Here is a 21,186-nt window from a genome sequence, read left to right as displayed (position 1 = left end):
ACTTTATAATAACGATGAACTGTACAACAAGGTGAACAGTACATGGCCAAAGGAGACTCAGGTCAGGTAGAGAGTAGAATAGAGAGGGGTGTGTGTGTGTGTGTGTGTGTCTTACCTTGACGTGGTTGTACTCAGCCTTGTTGGACTCGCTGCCCAGGGGCTTGGTCTCAGCCCGGGATTTGAGGACCTGCCTCAGGGGGCTGGAGATGGGCAGGCCGGTCACGCTGATGCCGTCTGAAATAACAGTGACATCATACACACAATTAGCCAACAGAAAGACACACACACTTCTTGTACAGACTGCTTGTACTGTTTGTAAAGCCTGATGTTAATCTATGTTGATTAAGGTTAAATTATATCTAGTGGTGAATGAACTAATTATTTTATTTTTTTCTCATGCGAGGTTGTGATGGACGTCCATCCCTTAATGTTTATTTGCCACATTTTTCCTCTAAATAAAAATGTACACACTCCATACACTATATGGACAAAAGCATTGGGACACACCTCTTAATCATTGAATTCAGGTGTTTCATTCAGTCCCATGGCACAGGTGTATAAAATCGAACACCTAGCCATGCACTCTGCCTCTACAAACATTTGTGACAGAATGGGTCACTCTAAAGAACTCACTGAATTCCAGCGTGGTACTGTAATAAGATGCCACCGTTGCAACAAGTCAGCTCATGAAATTTCTTCCCTCCTAGATATTCCACGATCAACTGTAAGTGGTATTATTGCAAAGTGTAAGCATTTAGGAACAGCACAGCAACTCAGCACAGCAACTCAGCCACCAAGTGGCAGACCACATAACGTTACAGAGCAGGGTCGCAGAGTGCGTAAAAACCGCCAAAGCTCTGCTGACTCAATAGCTGCAGAGTTCCACACCTCCTCTGGCATTAACATCAGCCCAAAACTGTGCCGTGTTTCAAGGACCCATGGCGGTGGAGGACCCCATTCTGTGAGATTGCAGCGCACACTGTGACGTTAACACCATGTTGGCCAAAAAATAGCTCAGTTCAAAATAGCTCAGTGGCTCATGATGTTTGTCCCTCTTCTTCTTGCTTTTTTTTACTGTAAACCCAGCCTCATTTATGAAGATACATTCATGAGCGATTGCAACAGCATCCATTTGCAAAACTCTCTGAAAAAATACATTTTGTACTTCAAAACAGGCCTACTATCGGTCTGTCCTTCGCCCCATAGAGAGCGATTATGTGGGAGGGGGTACTTGCCCTGACAAACACCTTCAGCCAATCAGCGTTCAGCAAACTTTTGCCAAATCCAGTCGGAAGAACGGACACAAAAATGTCGTTTCCACCGAGAAACTCTGCTAGTGCATACTGTTGTTCTTGTTTAAGTGTTGTGATTTAAGTCTATTTCTGCAATAACTGCACTTATACAGTAGCTGCATTTATTCTTCTAATGTTAACGTTACCACTAGTTGCTTCGGGAGCTGCCATGTTTGTTTAGCAAGCGGCAGGGACACGAACCAATCAGGGGCTGCTTTCCACTGTGGGGCGGGACAGGTGTTAAAACGCAGTCCCTGATTGGCCCGGTATGGTCTGGATTTTGGCATCGCTCTGGAGGAGGCGAAGGCCAGACCGTTCTGCGTTAGTGAAACAGAATGTGAGCTCGCGAGAATGGGATGGTCGTACCAGGCTAGTAGCATGGGCCAAGTTAGAACACATTCAATTTTGGTGCAGATCAGAATCACTGGGCGGATGCATGAATTAAAAGAAAACAACATTTGCCATACTTTCACCGGCCTCCTTCCCTTTAGATTTACTTCTCCTGCCAGATTTCCTATGCCGCCGGAGACCAAGCGGTAATGTACCAGTCTAGCAATGTGTCGGCCCGGGTTCGATTTCTGGGTTCAGCTTTTGATATAAACTTTGCTGTTTACGCCTAATATTAAAAGTTTACGCCTGCATGTAAAACAAAATCATATCTGATTCATGAAAAACAGATAAACACTGGATTAGGAAAAGTTACATTTTCTTAGCCTGGATCCTGTGGTATTAGCCTACATATAAATCATAAGCTACCTGCACACCTAGGCTGAGATTTTGCCCCTCAGGTTTCACTAACTGTGTTCTTTTTAATTTGAGTGTTGAAGCAAACGGAAAAAAAACACTATAGCCCTCCCAAAGCTTACTCTTCATTGGTGCAAGTGTGCTATATTTATACTGAGGAGTGAGTTTAACCATTTCAACTCGATTACACCAACACAATTCATTAATGGCTGGAGTCCTGTGCTTTCTGAGCAGCCCCCCCCCACCCCCCACCCCTTCACCAACCACCAACTTTCGTGAAAATCACTCTGGTAGTTTTTGTGTAATCCTAATAAAGAGCAAACGAACATGCAAACGAACAAATTAAATAGCAAACACACACGACTGAAAATATAAGCACTGTAGGCCTACCCTTCATATACCAAACATGAAGCACTTTATATACCAAACATGAAGCACTGGAGGCCTACCCTTCATATACCAAACATGAAGCATTGTAGGCCTACCCTTCATATACTGTACCTAAGATGAAGCATTGTAGACCTATCCTTCATATACCAAATATGAAGCATTATAGGCCTACCCTTCATATACCAAATATGAAGCATTGTAGACCTACCCTTCATGTAGTATACCGAACTTAAACCATTGGAGGCCTATCTACAAGCCACAAAACAGTGATAAACAATACACTGAAACCAGCTCTGATGTCACTAAAAACACATCTGTGTCTCCCTGGGCAAAGAACTAGGATTTGCTGCAGCTCCATTTGGTGGACAACACACACACACACACACACACACACACACACACACACGCAGACACACGCACGCACGCATACACACTAGGGATGGGCATCAATGATCAAAGATCGATAATTGATTGATAAGGATTTTGGTCAATCACAAAAAAAATTGCTCGATAATCATTCATAAATTCGGTGGAAATTAGTTTGTCTACGTTCTGTGTGAGAAATGTATTTGTTAAATTAGTAGGCTATGCGATGGCGCAACATATTCCCGAAGTAACGGTATAGTTGATGCGTATTAATATTTAGCCAGTCCAGCAGCAGCAGATCAGCCTAGCCATGTTGAAGACGAAGCGGGCAAAACGAAGTTTGGCGTGGGATCATTTTGATTTAAAAGGCGACACGGCTTACTGCAGGTTGGCCAAATTAGCGCAAACCTACCTCTGCATCCCAGCAACCTCGGTCCCCTCAGAGCGAGTGTTTTCTGCGGCTGGCCTGACTGTCACCAGATTGCGTTCGCGTCTCACCCCTGAGCATGTTAATATGCTCATCTTTCTGAACAAGAACCAGTAGGCCTACTAGGCTCTCACTGGATTAAAGTTAAAGCTGAACGCTCTTAAGGACACTAATGTTTACGTTTTCAGTCATCCTCCTACAGTATGTGTGAGTATTTAGTTTTTTTTACGTTACTGCTGGTGAGTATACAAACAATACGCTACTCACTGCCTTGTTTATTTAAGAGGATTGTTATTGGACTGAAGTGTCTAGTTTGAATGCCGTTTTGAGTACAATCGCGTCAGCATGCGTGGACAGCCTAATGTAGGCTAACGTTATCAGAACACAAGAAATAAGGCTAATTTAAAGGAAACATGCTTTATTTGTTATTTCTGCCTTAGGCGTTGTTTTAATGGAAAAAAAGCTTATCAATTAATCAATAGTTGATTGTTAATTATCGAAAAAGAAATTTTGATCGTTTGCCCATCCCTAATACACACACACACGCACACAGATGCACGTACACACAGACGCGCGCACACACACACAAACACATGGACGGAGATAAAAATGGTAATAACATGGCAGATAAGAGGTTATGAAAACCCGCCATCTTCCCTAGAATCCTGTGTCCCTCTTTCTCCACCGAAAAAGACACTATAATATATTTTTCCATCCTCTACCCTTCATCGCTGGGGCTCTGTGCAGCATTCTACTGTATCATTAAGACTCATCCCCCCCCTGTGCAGCCAGCCGCAGTCACTCAGTGACAGGCCCAGCCCTTCCAATTCTCCCACGAAGCCCGGGGCTTAGGATGAACCTGAGCGTAGGGCAACTGGGATTATATGGCATGTTCAGGTATTTGACTCCTCTCTATGGCTCCAAGAGCAGGTTTTCTACTGACACACACAACAAGGTGATTAGTAGTCTAGGCATGGTTACCGCGCTCACGGCACCAGCTTAGTGAATAATATTATGAAAAAAGCAACTAGAAACATCCTTTCCCATTTCCTGTATGCATGTAGACAAGAGGTGAAGGGGTAACATAGATTTAAGCTTATCTTTATTCACTAAAGGCACAATTAAGGCACAATGCTGTGTTTTTTTCATAGCAGTGGAGTGAGAAAGAGAGAGACCCCATTTACACCTTGCATTCAAATGCGTCTCGTATCAAGATTGTATCTAGATAATGATTTAGCCTGATTACATTTACACCTGGCATTATTATGTGTTTCGATTATCTTCAACCCGATCCGTTTGAGATCCGATCGACTCTGTCCAGCTGACAATCGAACGTCACATCCTGTTTGTGCTTGAATATTGTCGTACAACCAAATTGAGAGTAGACACTTTTGTCTCGTCTGGACTCCAACCTTGACCAGGATCCATTTTAGGGCGCATTTACACCTGTATTTACATATGGTTTAGCATGATCAGATGGCAATCTGATCACCAAAAACACATTTTAATGCCAGGTGTAAATGGAGTCAGAGAGAGCGAAAGAGAGAAACAGTGTAACGGGCGGGATTGATGACAGCATCGTTCAAGATCACCTTACACCAGGAGTCTCAAACTTTTTGGCGGCCTAAACATCGATGAAAACGGATGAAACTTTGCAGATCCGTCAGTCCCGGTGAAAAAATTGATATTTCATGGGTCACGAAAATGGGCGTGGCAAAACGGCTCAAGAGCGCCCCCTGGAAGATTTAAAATGGCGAGCCCCACCTTTCAGTTTGATGTAGGCGAACGAAATTCGGTGGGCATGTGTCACATCGAGACACACTAAAATGTCTCTTGGACCTACACCCAACATCCAACAGGAAGACGGTCAGCTTCATCTTAAGACCTTTGTGATCAAAAAAAAACTTTGGCCCCGCCAAAGTTTGACATTTCGCCATAAAACACGAAGTCCTCATATCTCCTCCATACATTATCCAATTTGTCCGATATATCTCACGCTTCATGACGGTTCTGTCCTGAACACATCTATGTGTCAGTATTGCATCATACTTATAGCGCCACCAATTGGTGAAACAGGAAGTCCTAATAACTCCTACATACATTATCCGATTCACTCCAAATTGCTCATGCTTGATGAAGGTCGCATCTTGAACACATCTGTAAGTCAGTATTGCGTCATACCTACAGCGCCACCTACTGGTGAAACAGGAAGTCTTTATAACTCCTACACATGTTATCCGATTTACTCCAAATTGCTCAGGGTTGATGAAGGTCGCATCCTGAACACATCTGTGCATCAGCATTGAGTCATACTTATAGGGCCACCTACTGCTTACAGGAAGTCCTCATAACTCCTACATACATTATCCAATTTACCCCAAATTGCCCCGCTTCATCAAGGTACCGTCCTGAACACATCTATGCATCGGTATTGAGTCACGCTTAGAGCGCCACCTACTGGTGACAGGAAGTTTCTCTCAGTACTGGACACCGAACTAGCACAGCCTTTAACGGCGCCGCACCCCGACACGCGTGGGCTGCGAGGGCCCGCTCACTGCTGCTCGCAGCCCTAGTTAAAGTTTAAGTTTGTTTCCATTTCTTGCCAGACACTTGAATACATTTGTAGGCTACTATTCTATTTCTTGCCAGACACTTATCTTGAAAGACTGCTGAGACGTTAGCCCTGTCAGCTGTGTGGATATTTTTCTTCCTCTCGTCTCCCTATGACTCACACTGATCTCCATGTTTAGTAATGAATAACGCTTGACATTATATTTCTTTAGAATGGCAACTTTTTTCTTGCATATCAGGCAGGTAGCATTTCCATTGAACTCCACAAAAAATACTACAATGTCCATATTTATTTAAACTGTCTGTGCTCCTAACGTTAGTTAACCATGAAAACACAGCCTCTCGGTGGCTAGCTGCATTCCGTTCATAGTTCATAGTCGCGTGCGGATTGATTGCACCTGTGACTGTATGCAGCATTCACCTTGCTCGCTGCGCACAATAACAGCATTTCGCCCCACGTTTGTTGAGGAATTTACATCCAAACACCTTAAACCTTTGTCCTCTCTCTCCTTTTGTAATTCATCACCTCCCCCAAATATTCACATAGCTGTGCTAACATACAAAATGGCTTCCAGGAGGCCATCTGTCTACAACAGAATAACCATCCTTTGTCATCCTTTGTCCCCAATTGCCGCCTTTTTCTCATGTCACATGTCTGTACTCTTGGCCACGCCTGCCATTTCATATGACATACAATGGAGTAGCCAATCACATCCTGGAAGCACCGTACCTGTGTTTGACTGCATATAAGGCACAGCAAAAGACAGAGCCGGCACTTCGCTGGATACCACCCTTGTTGCGTTGTTCAGGAAGTCCTTGTGCTCGCATGTTTTCACAATAAACCAGACTTAACCTTTTGAGCGAATCTTGGTAAATCCTTTTTTGACTAGATCAGTTAAATTTCTATTACAGTTGGCGACGCGGATGAAAAGGGAGGACTGCCTGCGTGTTGCTTCGGGATTCCAGTGGATGAACTGGTCGGCAGACGTGTCGGTCCATAGTTGCCTTGGAAAGTCAATCTTCTCTCTTGCGCCAGAGCGCACGCCGAGATTATTTCCTCAGTTCTTCCACTGGATTCTTGAAGCTCACAGGTACGTTTAAACGAACCCTCTTATGGTTCTGAGTTGTATTTGCCTTGGTTTAGTTTCGGATTGCGTTGGTCTGGCGTGTTCTGAAAACAGAAACCCCCGGGGTGGATTTTAGTAACTATCTAAGGAGTTGTGAACAACAGTAGATATATTATATTGTATTGTTCTTTGACTTCGTCCTTGTTTCGTTACTAGGGTATATGCCTTTCAGAAGAAGTGTGAGTTTGGTCTAGTTAATACGCCAAAGTTGGCACAGAACGGGCTTCCCTTTGGCCGGTCGCAGGAGTTGTACCGTTGAATATTTTTTCTCAGCGAAGGTTGTACCGTTGAATGTTTTTCTCAGCGAAGGTTGTACCGTTGTATTTTTTCTCAGCGAAGGTAGCTACGGGGAGTGGTTTGGTAGTAGTCCGACCCGCGTTTTTCACGTAGAAGCGTTTGTCCCTTTTATCCCGGGTGGTTGGGTAGCTTCCAACCAAGAGGGCTGGGGGTCAGCCGAGTGTTGTAACGTGGGCCTGTGTTCGTCCTGTGTTCGTCCTGTGTTCGTCCCCTTTGTTCGTCTTTTGTGTTCTATGTCCCTGCACGGGGTTGTTCGGTTTGTTGTTTACTGTTTGAGCTTCGGCTCTTGCCTTGTATTGTTTATTAAGCGCGCCTATTATCCAGGTAAGTATTGTAAGTATTTTGTACACTGTTTAGACTGTTAAATTCGTAACTGCTAGATTTCCAGTAGGCTAGCTGGTTGTCTGGGAGACAAAAGGAAACAACAACTACTACTCCGCTCTCCCGGTGACCCGCCATCGAGCCAGAGGGAGAACAAAGGACCAGTTGCTGGGTGAGTTAATTAGCGGTTTAATGTGTGTCTGTTTCTTTCGAAATTGTATTCTTTCCCGCCGTGAGTTAACTATAAGGTTTCCTTTCATTGCTGTTTTGGGGTTTTAGGCTAGGTCGTGTTTATTAGGGATCCTACTGCTAGCTTGCAATTTGTCTAGCCCTGATGAGATTGTTGCGCTGAAGCATTATTCTGCGAGCGTTTGTTGGCAGATTTCGTTATGCGCTAAAGCATTTTCGATTTCTTACATCCCCATCTGACATTAAGTGTTAAATTTTTTAGCTAAGATTCGGGCTCAGCTAGAGGTGTTTGAGATGTCTAGGTTAAGGGAAAAGCCTGTTAATTCTATAGACTGGTCTGCTTTTAAGATTTGGGAGAGAGTAGCACGAGAGGGTTTTTTAGATCAGGAAGGAAAGATAAGGAGGTTCAGCAGATGGTCTCTCCGCCATTTCCCCAGCAGAATAACTCTGATTTAAAATTAAATCTGTCCCCCTCGACTCGTTGCTCAGTGCTCACACCCAACCAGGCTGTTCTTCCCCCTTTTCATGCTCCCGCCATTAGCCACGTCCCTTCTCTCTCCCCTCTACAATACGAGTTAAGCGCGCCCCTTTCTACGAGGTATTCGTCCGAACAAGAACAGGTCAGGAAGGAAGAATTGGCTAGAGCTATATCTGAGGCTAAGTTTAATTTGGAACAACTGCAAATACAAATACTAGAGATAGTCTGGAGGGACCGCAAATACAAGCGCCACTGATACGCTGCCCAAACCCTGTTCCTAAAAAGATGGATTGGGACCGTATCACATATTGCAAACAAAATTCCGATCAACAGTTCGAGAAATTTTGGGAACGGCTAGAATCAGTTTTCGCCGCACACAGTGGCATGGACAAAGCGAACGCCGATTATAAAAAGATTTTGAAACAACAATTGATGAATAACTCTCTCTCCTCTTTGTCCGACCAAGTTAGGTTGATGTGCCACACCTGGGAATCGACTTCTCTCGAAGAAGTTGTTGACCATTTCCACTATGCGGAGCGTCTTCGTGATCACATTGAAAAGAGGAAGTTGAAAGAAATGAAGCTAGGTGCAGCCAGATTACAAGCTGCTCAGTTAAGACAGCTGGAAGACAGGAATGAGGAGGATGCATGTTTTCATTGTGGTGAACCGGATCACTGGATTAGAGAATGTCACAGCTACCGCAGGCAAATTGAAAGGGAGAATCCTGCAACCTGGGATTCGGCGCCACCTGCTGGAGTGAACAACCCACAATAGTCATGACTAGGCCAGGAGGGACCGTCAGATAGAACAGCTGTGCAAGAGGAACAGAAGGTTCATATTTGTCAGTGTCTTAATCTGCATGCAACATCTCCCAACCCAATTATATCTTTTTAAATGGTTGTTAAATATCTCATGTTTATAGTTTGAGGCACATTCATCGGGCCTGAGTGTTTTTCTGAGTGTTTTTACAGACAACTGTCGTTCCGGGAGTGATGGGTGAATGCCGAACCAGGAGACGGGCACAGGACCGGAGGTGGAGATGGAGGTTACCGGCCTGTTTCCCTACAGATGGGCGACCTGTGGTTCGTGGGATGCAGGGCCAACGCCATTGTCCAGGAATTTACATCCAAACACCTTAAACCTTTGTCCTGGTAATTATCACCTCCCCCCCAAGTCCCCTGCAAACCCCAGTTTCAGTCTAATGTAAAACACCAACTCTCCCCCCCCTTTGTAATTGTAAACACACTCTGCATAGCTCTTCCTCATCTCTTTGTTTAAGTCAGAAGGGCCCCACCTTAGTCTTCCTCGTCCTGATTCAGACCTTTGTTTTCTTTGTTTTCTCATGTCACATGTCTTTACTCTTGGCCACGCCTGCCATTCATGTACAATGCAGTAGCCAATCACATCCTGGAAACACTGTACCTTTGTTTGGACTGTACATAAGCCACAGCTAGAAGAGGCGGACTTCACTTCTCTGACTGAACCACCCTTGCTGTGTTTTGCAGGAAGTCCTTGCGCAAGTATTGTGTTTCACAATAAATCAGACGTAACCTTTTGAACGAATCTTGGTAAATCCTTTAAAATCCACTACAGTTTGGCGACGCGGATGATCTGGGAGGACTACCTGCGTGTTGCCGGGATTCCAGTGGATGAACTGATCGACAGACGTGTCGGTCCATATGGGCTTGGAAAATCAATTTTCTCTCTTGCGCCAGAGCGCTAGCCGAGATTATTTCCTCAGTTCTGCCACTGGATTCCTGAGGCTCACAGGTACGTTTAAACGAACCCTCTTATGGTTTTGAGTTGTATTTGCCTTGATTGGTTCAGCTTGTTGGTCTGGATTGTTTGAAAACAGGAACCCCAGCGTGGGTATTTAGTCCTACCGAGGGTAGGAAGAGCATGGTTGATGTTTCGTTTCAAGAACGATACCAACTAGCTTAAGCCTCATTGTTGATGTTTCGTTTCAAGAACGATACCAACTAGCTTAAGCCCCGTTGTTGATGTTCGTGTTAGCACGATTGCCAACTAGCTTCGAAGTGATTGTTGATGTTCGTTGAAGAACGATTACCAACGAGATAGTAGCTACAGGGAGTGATTGGTGTTTCCAATCCGCGTTTCTTGGAGAAACGTTTTCCCATTTGTTCCTGGGTGACTTGGTAAACCTAACGAGCGTTAGTTTTCACCAAGTGGCTGTACATATTTGGTAGGATCTAGACATCATGGTTTAGCCTGGACCAAATTGCTAGTGCAGCCGAGAATGATTGTTGTAAACGTGGGCCTTTTGTTTCATGTTTGTGTGTTAAGTCGTATATTAGTCGTTTTTGGTCGTCGTTTGGTCGTCCTTTGTTTGCGTTCCTGTGTGTCTGCTACGTTCTCTCTTGCATGTGCACGGGGGGTTGGTCGTCTTATGTGTTCACTGTTTGAGCCTCGGCTTTTGATTATTGTTTGTTATGCGCGCCATGGATCCAGGTAAAGTATTGTTTTGTACATTTTTTACACTGTTAAAAATTCTGCTAGATTCCCAGTAGGCTAGCTAACTGGTTGCCTAGGAGACGCAGGAAAACTCTCGCGGTGTTCCGCCATTGAGCCAGACGAGAACAAAGCACTTCGCTGACTGGGTGAGTACTAAGCGAATTTTAATGTGTCTTTGTTTCCTTCGAAATTGTATTCTTTCCCGCCGTGAGTTAACCATAAGGTTTCCTTTCATTGCTGTTTTGGGGTTTTTTTTAGGCTGCGTCGTGATTATTAGGGATTTGTTTCTTTAAATTTCCCCGCGCTGCCAAAGACAATTTCCGGGTCATACATGCAACATTTTGGGATCACCACTAGGTGTCCCTGTAACACTAGTTATTAAGATATGCTAGAGGATGTAAAGAATTCTACTGCAAACGTCTAGCCTGATGTGATTGTTGCACTGAAGCATATTTCTGCGAGCGTTTGTTGGCAGAATTTCGTTATGTGCTAAAGCATTTTCGATTTCTTACATCCACATCTGACATTTTAGTGTTACATTTTTAGCTAAGATTCGGGCTCAGCTAGAGGTGGTTGAGATGATTGGGTTAAGGGAAAAGCCTGTTAATTCTGTAGACTGGTCTGTTTTTAAGATTTGGGAGAGAGTAGCACGAGAGCGGGTTTTTAGGTCAGGAAGGAAAGATAATGAGGTTCAGCAAACAGTCTCTCCGCCATTTCCCCAGCAGACTAACTCTGATTTAAAATTAGATTTCCCCCCCCCCTCGACTCGATGCTCCGTGCTCACACCCAACCAGGCTGTTGCTGCTCCCGCATTTAGCCACGCCCCTTCTCTCTCCCCTCTACAATACGAGTTAAGCGCGCCCCTTTCTACGAGGTATTCGGCCGAGCAAAAGCAGGACAGGAAGAAAGAATTGGCTGGAGCCATATCTGAGGCTAAGTTAAAGTTGGAACAACTACAAATAGCTAGTAATAGTCTGGAGGAACCGCAACTCCTAGCCCCAATGGTACGATGCCCGAACCCTAATCCCCGACCGTCTCAAACAGATGATGAAGAGGGCCACGCGGCCTGGACCCCTGAAATCAGGGTGTACAGACCGTGGCGTTCAGACGAACTCCGTGATGTTGCTAAAACCTTGCCCGATCCAACCAAAGACATGAACGAGTTCGAGAATCTTTTTAACAGTTTAGTTCGAATGTATGAGCCTCACGCCGAGGAAATCGCCATGATCATGCGACAAGTACTTGGGTTAAAATGGATCGAAGTAAAAGACCCGTTTGATATAACGTTGCCTTTTTCTCATGTCGATTTTACTGCACAAAACACTGCGCTGTTGAACAGAATCAAAACTCGATTCCCTAAAAAGATGGATTGGGACCGTATCACGTATTGTAAACAAAATTCCGATGAGCAGTTCGAGAAATTTTGGGAAAGACTGGAATCAGTCTTCGCGTCACACAGTGGCATGGACAAAGCGAACGCCGATTATAAAAAGATTTTGAAACAACAGTTAATGAATAACTCTCTCTCCTCTTTGTCTGACCAAGTGAGGATGATATGCCACACCTGGGAATCAACTTCTCTCGGGGAAGTTGTTGATCATTTCCGGTATTCCGAACGCCTCCGACATTACATTGAACAACGGAATTTGAAAAAAGTCAAGGATGGTGCCGCTAGATTTCAGGCTGCTCAATTGAGACAATTAGACATTCAAAATAAAGGTGCAGGTCTGAAACAAAAACGGGGACGGCGACAAAGGGAGAATAGGCAACGTAGCAGTAGGTCTAAGCATGTTCACAGGTACAGACAGAGTGGGAAAGATGAGGCATGTTTTCATTGTGGTCAATATGGTCACTGGATTGAACAGTGTCACAGTTACCGCAAGCTAAATGAAAGGGAAGAGCCTCCGTTTTGGGGTCGAGCGCCACCTGCTGGACTTCCCTTGAACAACCCATAAGGGAGATTTAAACTAGCCAAGATAGAGAGATTTTTTTTGACAGGGTTTTGAATAGGTGTTTGATTCAGGAGTTTTGTTTCAATAGTCAATGAATGGCCATAAGCTGTTCGGTTTATGCATTTCTACTGTATGAATTTCATTCATATAATGATGTGTTTTTTGAGGAGTTGGCATTAGGCCTTCCCCTCTGCTATTGAACCCAGTCTGTGTTTGAGTCTTATTTTTCAGGTGCTATAAACCCTGGGCGGCAGATCTTTGAGGAGCCCTGATCATGCCTTCCTGGGGACTGCTTGGAACCTGCTGTTTAACTGTTGTTTGTTTTGTCTCTCTTTCTGATATGTAGCTTAAGACATAAGCGTTGTGCATAATAGTGGGGGGAATAGATAAGGGTTGCTAGTGTCTTAATCTGAATGCAGCATCTCATAACCCAATTATATTTTTTTAAATGGTTATGTTAAATATCTCATGTTTATAGTTTGAGGCACATTCATCGGGCCTGAGTGTTTTTTCTGAGTGGTTTTTTACAGACAACTGTCGTTCCGGGAGTGATGGGTGAATGCCGAACCAGGAGACGGGCACGTACACCGGAGGTTACTGGCCTGTTTCCCTACAGATGGGCGATCTGGGGTTCGTGAGATGCAGACCAACGCCATGTCACCAACTCACTGTGAGCGACAGATAAGTATGAAACAGGAGCAGTGCCCAAATACTCTGTCCTCAAATGCAGAAGAGGGAGGTTTTTAGATATACAAATTTTAGCTATACAAATGAAGCTTTGATGGAGTTTTTTGATTAGTTAATTGTAAATGAAGCCAATACATTTTAGTGTCATTTTCTTTGCCTCATCTCTATTTTTATCCTGACTTCAGGAAATTTTTGCTTTCACCCTTAGAGGGTGTTGTTTTGTTGAGACGAGAATATGGGTTATTTTCTTTTCATAAAATCGCAAGAGAACTGCTAGAGCCAAATCCAATTGCCTTGATCATGACTGGGGACTGGGCGTGTTGAAGTCATTCTAACACTGCCCCTGATGTCACTGTAGGCTACTGCAGACTGGCTCTAAATGACACTTGAACAGTCACCCTGTTTAAGTTTTCCTGACAGAATAACAACATTTTTTCCCCAAAGCAGGAGCTTGCGCTTAACCATGTTTCTGAGTATCTCCTACAGACTGTTGAATAACCGTTCCTGACCAAAGAAGGGAACAGGGAGACCAGACCAGAGGACTCTCTTTTGCTCTTCTGTTTTGTCTCTGTTTGTCTCTCTCATCTGTGGATCCACAGACGGAGCACTTCATCAGCCTGTGCTGGGGGAGCGGGAGCGCCGAGGTGAGCCCTCCAGCAGCACGACCCGGGCCGGCCCTACGTGGAGCAGTACAGGGATGGACCGGGTTCAGTTCAAGAGCCTGTACGTGCTGCTGGCGCCCTGACTGTGTGGCATCCACACAGACACCATGTCCCATCGCACCTTCACCCTGCTGAACCAGGACAGGGACTCCCTCCTCACCCTCCGAGAGCTCGCTGCAAAAGCTGCAGCTGTCTCTGCTTCCTCCCCTGTGCTTTCTATACTCTCTGTACCATCCACAGACCCTGACAAGATTCCTCCACTGTCCCTGGCAGACATTTCTGACCTACAAGCATCTGCTCCACCTGCGGAGAAAAAGAAATGAAGGACTAAGTGCACATTTCCACCAACAAACTAACCTGTATCTAGGGCCTAATGACAAACCTGTACTACCTCGTTCATGTTTTCATTATGCTTTCAAACTAGCCCACGGGCCAGATCATGTTTCAAAAACAGGGGTGGCGGAAGATGTTAACAGATGTCTCCAACAGAGTGAGGACCGCCATTTCCTGAGGCTAAGGAGGGGTTCCTGCATCACATCTCTCCTGGGGATTGGGTCCTGGTCCACGACCACAGACGAAGGAGCTGGAACTCGCCGAGGTGGCTCGGGCCGTACCAGTTTCTACTCATCACGCAGACAGCGATCTGAGAGGACTTCGTGGACCCATGCAAGCCATTGCCGACGGGTCCAAGCAGCAGAGGACGGTCCACCAAGGGATCGCAAACACCAGGAGATCAGAATGCAGCTGAACCAGAGGGCTCAGAGGCCAAAACCATGGGCCATCACACTGTCCTCTCCTCTGACGAGGAATCGGAGGAAAAATGACCTTGCTGGTCACCTCCTCACAAGATGCACCACACACGCACACACACCTGCACACACTAACATTGAACATAACTGATTTCAAGCAACGCGACATCGAAGTTGCGATCTAGAAGAGAAGACGCCTTGCATTCCCCAGATGACATTCTCCTCTGATGAGCAATCGGACTGCACCTCTGATCGCACACACTGGAACCTACATTAAACATTCAGCGACGCACACATGGAATCTATGTTCCATAGGACATCACATGCGATTATTCACAAGAGTGAATGAACTTTGAAAATAATCTGGAAAATATCATATTTGTTTACAAGAGTTGCAATGGTTGAAACATGAGTTGATAAATAAGTTTGGGTTTTTCCTCTAAATTGACCAAGAGGTTTTTTGCCCCTCTTACACTGGTAACCATTTTATCTTTTTTTTTGCCTTGTTAAATCAAGTTTGTTTTTTGGTGAATGGTTGTCCACTCTTAGACTATAAATAGTATATAATCATGTCATTTTTTTATCTTGTTTCCTGTCAAATTTCTGAAGCAAGGGGTTTTGGTGTGTGATTTTGCACGTTGAGAGGAAATAATTAAAGTTTCCACCTAGTGGAGAGATTATTTCCTTTCCACATGTATAGCATAGCTGACTGTTTACACTGTGTTTGGATTTTATATTTTATTTTTGTGTGCCTGTTCAGGCACAAATGAGGGATTGTCCAGGAATTTACATCCAAACACCTTAAACCTTTGTCCTGGTAATTATCACCTCCCCCCCAAGTCCCCTGCAAACCCCAGTTTCAGTCTAATGTAAAACACCAACTCTCCCCCCCCTTTGTAATTGTAAACACACTCTGCATAGCTCTTCCTCATCTCTTTGTTTAAGTCAGAAGGGCCCCACCTTAGTCTTCCTCGTCCTGATTCAGACCTTTGTTTTCTTTGTTTTCTCATGTCACATGTCTTTACTCTTGGCCACGCCTGCCATTCATGTACAATGCAGTAGCCAATCACATCCTGGAAACACTGTACCTTTGTTTGGACTGTACATAAGCCACAGCTAGAAGAGGCGGACTTCACTTCTCTGACTGAACCACCCTTGCTGTGTTTTGCAGGAAGTCCTTGCGCAAGTATTGTGTTTCACAATAAATCAGACGTAACCTTTTGAACGAATCTTGGTAAATCCTTTAAAATCCACTACACCATGTCACCGACTCACCGTGAGCGACAGATAAGTATGACATAGGGAAGAGACCATTTTGTCCGAAGCGTGCCCAATACTCTGTCCTCAAATGCAGAAGAGGGAAGTTTTAGATATACAATATTTAATAATTAGCTATACAAATAAAGCTTTGATTGATTTTTTGATTAATTGATAATTGATGTTTTGTTAATTGTAAATGAAGCGAGTTCAGTTTAGTTCATTTTTTTCCCCCATCTCTGTTTTATCCTGACTTCAGGGAATTTGTTTTTACCCTTAGGGGGTGTTATTTTGTTGAGACGAGAATGTTTTATTTTATTTTTATTTCATAAAATCGCGAGAGAAATTCTAGAGCAAAATCCAATTGCCTTGATCACGATTGGGGACTGGGCGTGTTAAAGTAATTCTTACACTGCCCCTGATGTCACTGTAGGCTACTGCAGAGCCTAGATCCCTGCTACTGTCCGATTCGGTAAATGGACAAAAGCTAGATCCCCACTGACAAACTACATAGACTGACGAGCCCGACTGGCTCTAATGACACTTGAACAGACACCCTGTTTAAGTTTTCCTGACTGAATAACAAAATTTTCCCCCAAAGCAGGAGCTTGCACTTAACCATGTTTCTGAGTATCTTCAACAGACTACTGATCACCGTTCCTGACCAAAGAGGGGAACAGGGAGACCAGACCAGAGGACTCAAAGAGGGGAACAGGGAGACCAGACCAGAGGACTCTCCTTTTGCTCTTCTGTTTTGTCTCTGTTTGTCTCTCTCATCTGTGGATTCACAGGTCTCTCCTCCCATGTCTCTCAAAGACATTGCCGGCCTGCTCCCCGTATGAAGTCCCAACTAAGGAAGGCGACCATTCCGGACGCCAGAGAGGGCTTCTTCTTATCATCTCCAACCAGGCCGTTGGGTCCTGATCCGCCACCTGGGGCCGTACCAGATTCAACTCACCACGCAAACGGCTACCAGAGTAGCTGAGAGAACTTCGACGCCGTTGCGTCCCAAACCAAGGAGCAGATAAGCAGCCTGAGAACAGGCCAGAAAACATGGAAGAGAAGTAGATGTTGCGGGGTGAACCTACCCGTCAAAGATGGAACAATCAGGACCAGGGCATTCTGGCCTGTGTGGAATAGCTGTCAAAAGTAGCTGAGAGGACGGTCCATGCAGCCGAACCAGAGATCTCAAGGGCAAAGCGGTCACCGCCACACTGTCCTCTCCTCTGATGAGCAATCGGAGAGTGACCTTGACGGTCACCGCCACACTGTCCTCTCCTCTGATGAGCAATCGGAGACTGACCTTGCCGGTCACCTCCTTCTCGTGGTTGTGGTATGACAACGTGGACAATCTCAACAGCAATGACTGCACCTCTAACCGCACACACTGGAACCTACATTAAACATTCAGAGACGCAAACATGGAAGCTATGATCCAGAGGAAATTACATGCGATTATTCACAACAAGAGTGAATGAACTTTGAAATTATCTTGAAAAAATATCATATTTGTTTACAAGAGTTAGAATGGTTGTCCACTTTTAGACTATAAATAGTATATAATCATGTCATCTTTTTTACCTTGTTTCCTGTCATATTTCTGAAACAAGGGGTTTTGGTGCGTGATTTTGCACGTGGAAAGAAAATAATCTATTTTTTTTGTTAAATATTTCACAATAAAATAAAAATAAAAATTTTTGCTCCACCTAGTGGAGAGATTATTTCTTTTCCACATGTATAGCATAGCTGAATGTTTACACTTTGTGTTTGGATTTTATATTTTATTTTTGTGTACCTGTTCAGGCACAAATGGGGGATTGTTGAGGAATTTACATCCAAACACCTTAAACCTTTGTCCTCTCTCTCCTTTTGTAATTCATCACCTCCCCCAAATATTCACATAGCTGTGCTAACATACAAAATGGCTTCCAGGAGGCCATCTGTCTACAACAGAATAACCATCCTTTGTCATCCTTTGTCCCCAATTGCCGCCTTTTTCTCATGTCACATGTCTGTACTCTTGGCCACGCCTGCCATTTCATATGACGTACAATGGAGTAGCCAATCACATCCTGGAAGCACCATACCTGTGTTTGACTGCATATAAGGCACAGCAAAAGACAGAGCCGGCACTTCGCTGGATACCACCCTTGTTGCGTTGTTCAGGAAGTCCTTGCGCTCGCATGTTTTCACAATAAACCAGACTTAACCTTTTGAGCGAATCTTGGTAAATCCTTTTTTGACTAGATCATTTAAATTTCTATTACATTTGACAGACTTGAATTTCGCATTGTAGGCCTGCCTACCGGCGCTGTGTTCAATAAATTATTTTGCGGGCAGGATTACATTATATTTCTGACATCATGTCCCGGGCCGGATTGAGGGGTGGGCGGGCCGGAAATGGCCCTTACACCCTCTTTCCCATCACACTAATTGTCTCTCTTTCTCTACCTACCTCAGTCTGCTGAATCTGACAGGCTCTAAACATCCCTACCTATAATGATAGTGACAGTGAACAAATAATTAATTTAGACAAACTTGTAATCTTCGAAACATCTCACCCACGCCAGCCTATGAGGTAATGTCAATATCTGCAGCGTCACCACGTGCCAGTTTGCACTTCCCTGCCCTTTCCTGGAAGGTGAGTCTATTTTTAGTTTTAAAAAAAACAAACAAAAAAAAAACAGGGAGGGGGGGAGCATAAGACTGATTGGGTTGTAAACGTAAAAGCTTCCTCAATATCCTGTGTAGGGGAGAGGATCACAGGGCTGGAAAATACAGCAATGTCCCATACGGTGTAGACGCCACACCGAGACCGCCGACGGTTCGAACCTGACCAGCCTTGTTTCGTAAGCCTCTTATGAATGATGGACAAAACAATTACATCGCAGCCTTCAGGAAACGCACATTCCCCTACGGCGAGATATTTATTTCCGTAGATGTGACAGCGCGGCCCAGGCGAGTCTTTTGACTGAGTGCGAATAGAGGACCTGTAAATTATAGTGGCTCTTTCACGCTGCACTTTTCCCAGTCGTTATTGCGGCATAAAACATCAAAATTACAAGGACGTCTGCAGCTTCTCTCAGACTGGGAGAGAGTGGGTGAGAGAGGGAGAGCGATGATGACAGGGGGAGGGAGATGAGGAGAGAGGTGAAGAGAGAGGGAAAGAGTGGTAGAGAGAAGGAGAGAGAGGGAGGGTAGGGAGATTAGGAGAGAGGGAGAGAAGGGTAGAGAGAAGGAGATAAGGGGGACGGAGGGAGATGAAGAGAGAAGGAGAAATGAGGAGAGAGGTAGAGATGAGAGAGGGAGGGAGGTGAGGAGAGATGGAGGTAAGGGGAGAGGGAGAGATGAGGAGAGAGGGAGAGATGAAGAGAGAGGGAGGGAGGTGAGAACAAAGGGAAAGATGAGGACAGAGGGAGGGAGGTGAGGAGAGAGGGAGGGAGGGAGGTAAGGAGAGTGGGAGAGATGAGGAGAGAGGGAGGGAGGTAAGGAGAGATGAGAGAAGGAGAGATGAGGAGAGAGGGAGAGATGAGAAGAGAGGGAGAGAGGTGAGGAGAGAGGGAGAAATGAGGATAGGGCAGGAGGTGAGGAGACAGGGAGGAAGGTGAGGAGAGAGGGAGGTGAGAAGAGAGGGAGGGAGGTGAAGAGACAGGGAAAGAGGTAAGTAGAGAGGGAGAGATGAGGAGAGAAGGAGAGATGAGGTATGAGGAGAGAGGGAGAGATGAGGAGAGTGGGAGGGAGATGAGGAGAGGGAGAGGTGAGGAGAGAAGGAGAAATGAGGAGAGAGGGAGGGAGGTGAGGAGAGAGGGAGGGAGGTAAGGAGAGAGGGAGGGAGGTGAGGAGAGGGAGAGATGAGGAGAGAGGGAAGGAGGTGAGGAGAGGGAGAGATGAGAGAGGGAGGTGAGGAGAGAGGGAGAGATTAGAGAGGGAGGTGAGGAGAGAGGGAGAGATGAGAGAGGGAGGTGAGGAGAGAGGAAGAGATGAGAGAGGGGGTTGTGGAGAGAGAGAGATAAGAGAGGGAGGTGAGGAGAGAGGGAGAGATGAGAGAGGGGGTTGAGGAGAGAGGGAGAGATGAGAGAGGGAGGTGAGGAGAGAGGGAGAGATGAGGGTGGGAGTGTGTGCAGCAATGTACGATGCAGGAACGGAACACATTATTACTATCATTCAAGGTAATTTCACTCAAAATTAATACTTACTGTTCCGAAGAAGAGAATCATCTAGAAAGAGATGCGTTGTTTTACAATTAATTTGTACTGCCATACTGTCAACCATAGACGGAGGACGCTGAAGAATTTTTCATGTAGCACATTAGCTTTTTCTCAATATGAATACCTCTGGAAGACTTTCATGTTCTACTAAAGAGATTGTGGTAAAGAATCTGTCTACAGAATACATAATTCAATAAAGATTCAGGGTTTCAAATGCACTTAATGGTGTCAAAATAGTCTGAACTGCACAGATACAGGTATGACTCTTTGGACTGGTTTCTCACTATCCTTTGAAACTGAAATAGACAAATAAAAGCTTGGGTAACACTTTATAATAATGATCAGTTATAAGGCATTTATAAAACATTTGTTAATAATGAACTAATCATTAACATATAATTTATAAACATGTTAAACTAGTTAAAGATTCACAAATGACCTGTAGATGATTTATAACACATTATCAACATTACTTGTAAATGATATGTTCAACATTAATTAGTTAGTTAATATGTAGTAAAACATTTGTAAATTATTTTAAGAATGCCTTATTTATTTGTTTTGCATGTTTATCAAATGATTTGTTAAACATTTACTAAAAGTCTACAAATCATTTGTAGACATTATTGCAGCCCCAAACTTCTAGTTTATAATGAACTAACCATTAACAAATCATTCATACATGTTTATAATGGACATTTGTAAAAATTATATTTTCATCATTCTGTAGTTATTTTTTGATGTCACAAAGGAACAAAGCTGTCTACAACATTTACACATAATTTATAACAGGTGAAGAAAAAGTCCATAAGACATTTTTAAATGATAAATAGTTTCAACTTTAGATTGACGCATGCAAAAACCTCTACAAATGATTTATAGATGTTTTATAGACATGAATAGTTTCAACTTTAGATTAGCGCATGCAAAAACCTCTACAAATGATTTATAGATGTTTTATAGACAATTATAGTTTACACTTTAGATTAGCGCATGC

At 44.3% G+C, this 21,186-nt stretch overlaps 1 protein-coding gene across 1 annotated transcript in view; it reads right to left on the bottom strand.

Moving 5' to 3' along the window:
• trappc9 (trafficking protein particle complex subunit 9) overlaps positions 1 to 21,186 on the bottom strand; it is a 247,302-nt gene that overhangs the window by 136,239 nt on the left and 89,877 nt on the right. The window contains exon 17 of the mRNA XM_084455432.1: positions 116 to 234. Within this exon, the coding sequence (XP_084311558.1) occupies positions 116 to 234 (119 nt within the window). The remainder of the gene's footprint in view (positions 1 to 115; positions 235 to 21,186) is intronic.

The sequence above is a fragment of the Borostomias antarcticus genome (genome assembly GCF_949987555.1).
Source record: "Borostomias antarcticus genome assembly, chromosome: 21".
Classification (NCBI taxonomy): domain Eukaryota; kingdom Metazoa; phylum Chordata; class Actinopteri; order Stomiiformes; family Stomiidae; genus Borostomias; species Borostomias antarcticus.
The sequence above is the reverse complement of the archived record's forward strand: the minus strand, read 5'-3'. Positions and strand labels throughout refer to the sequence as shown.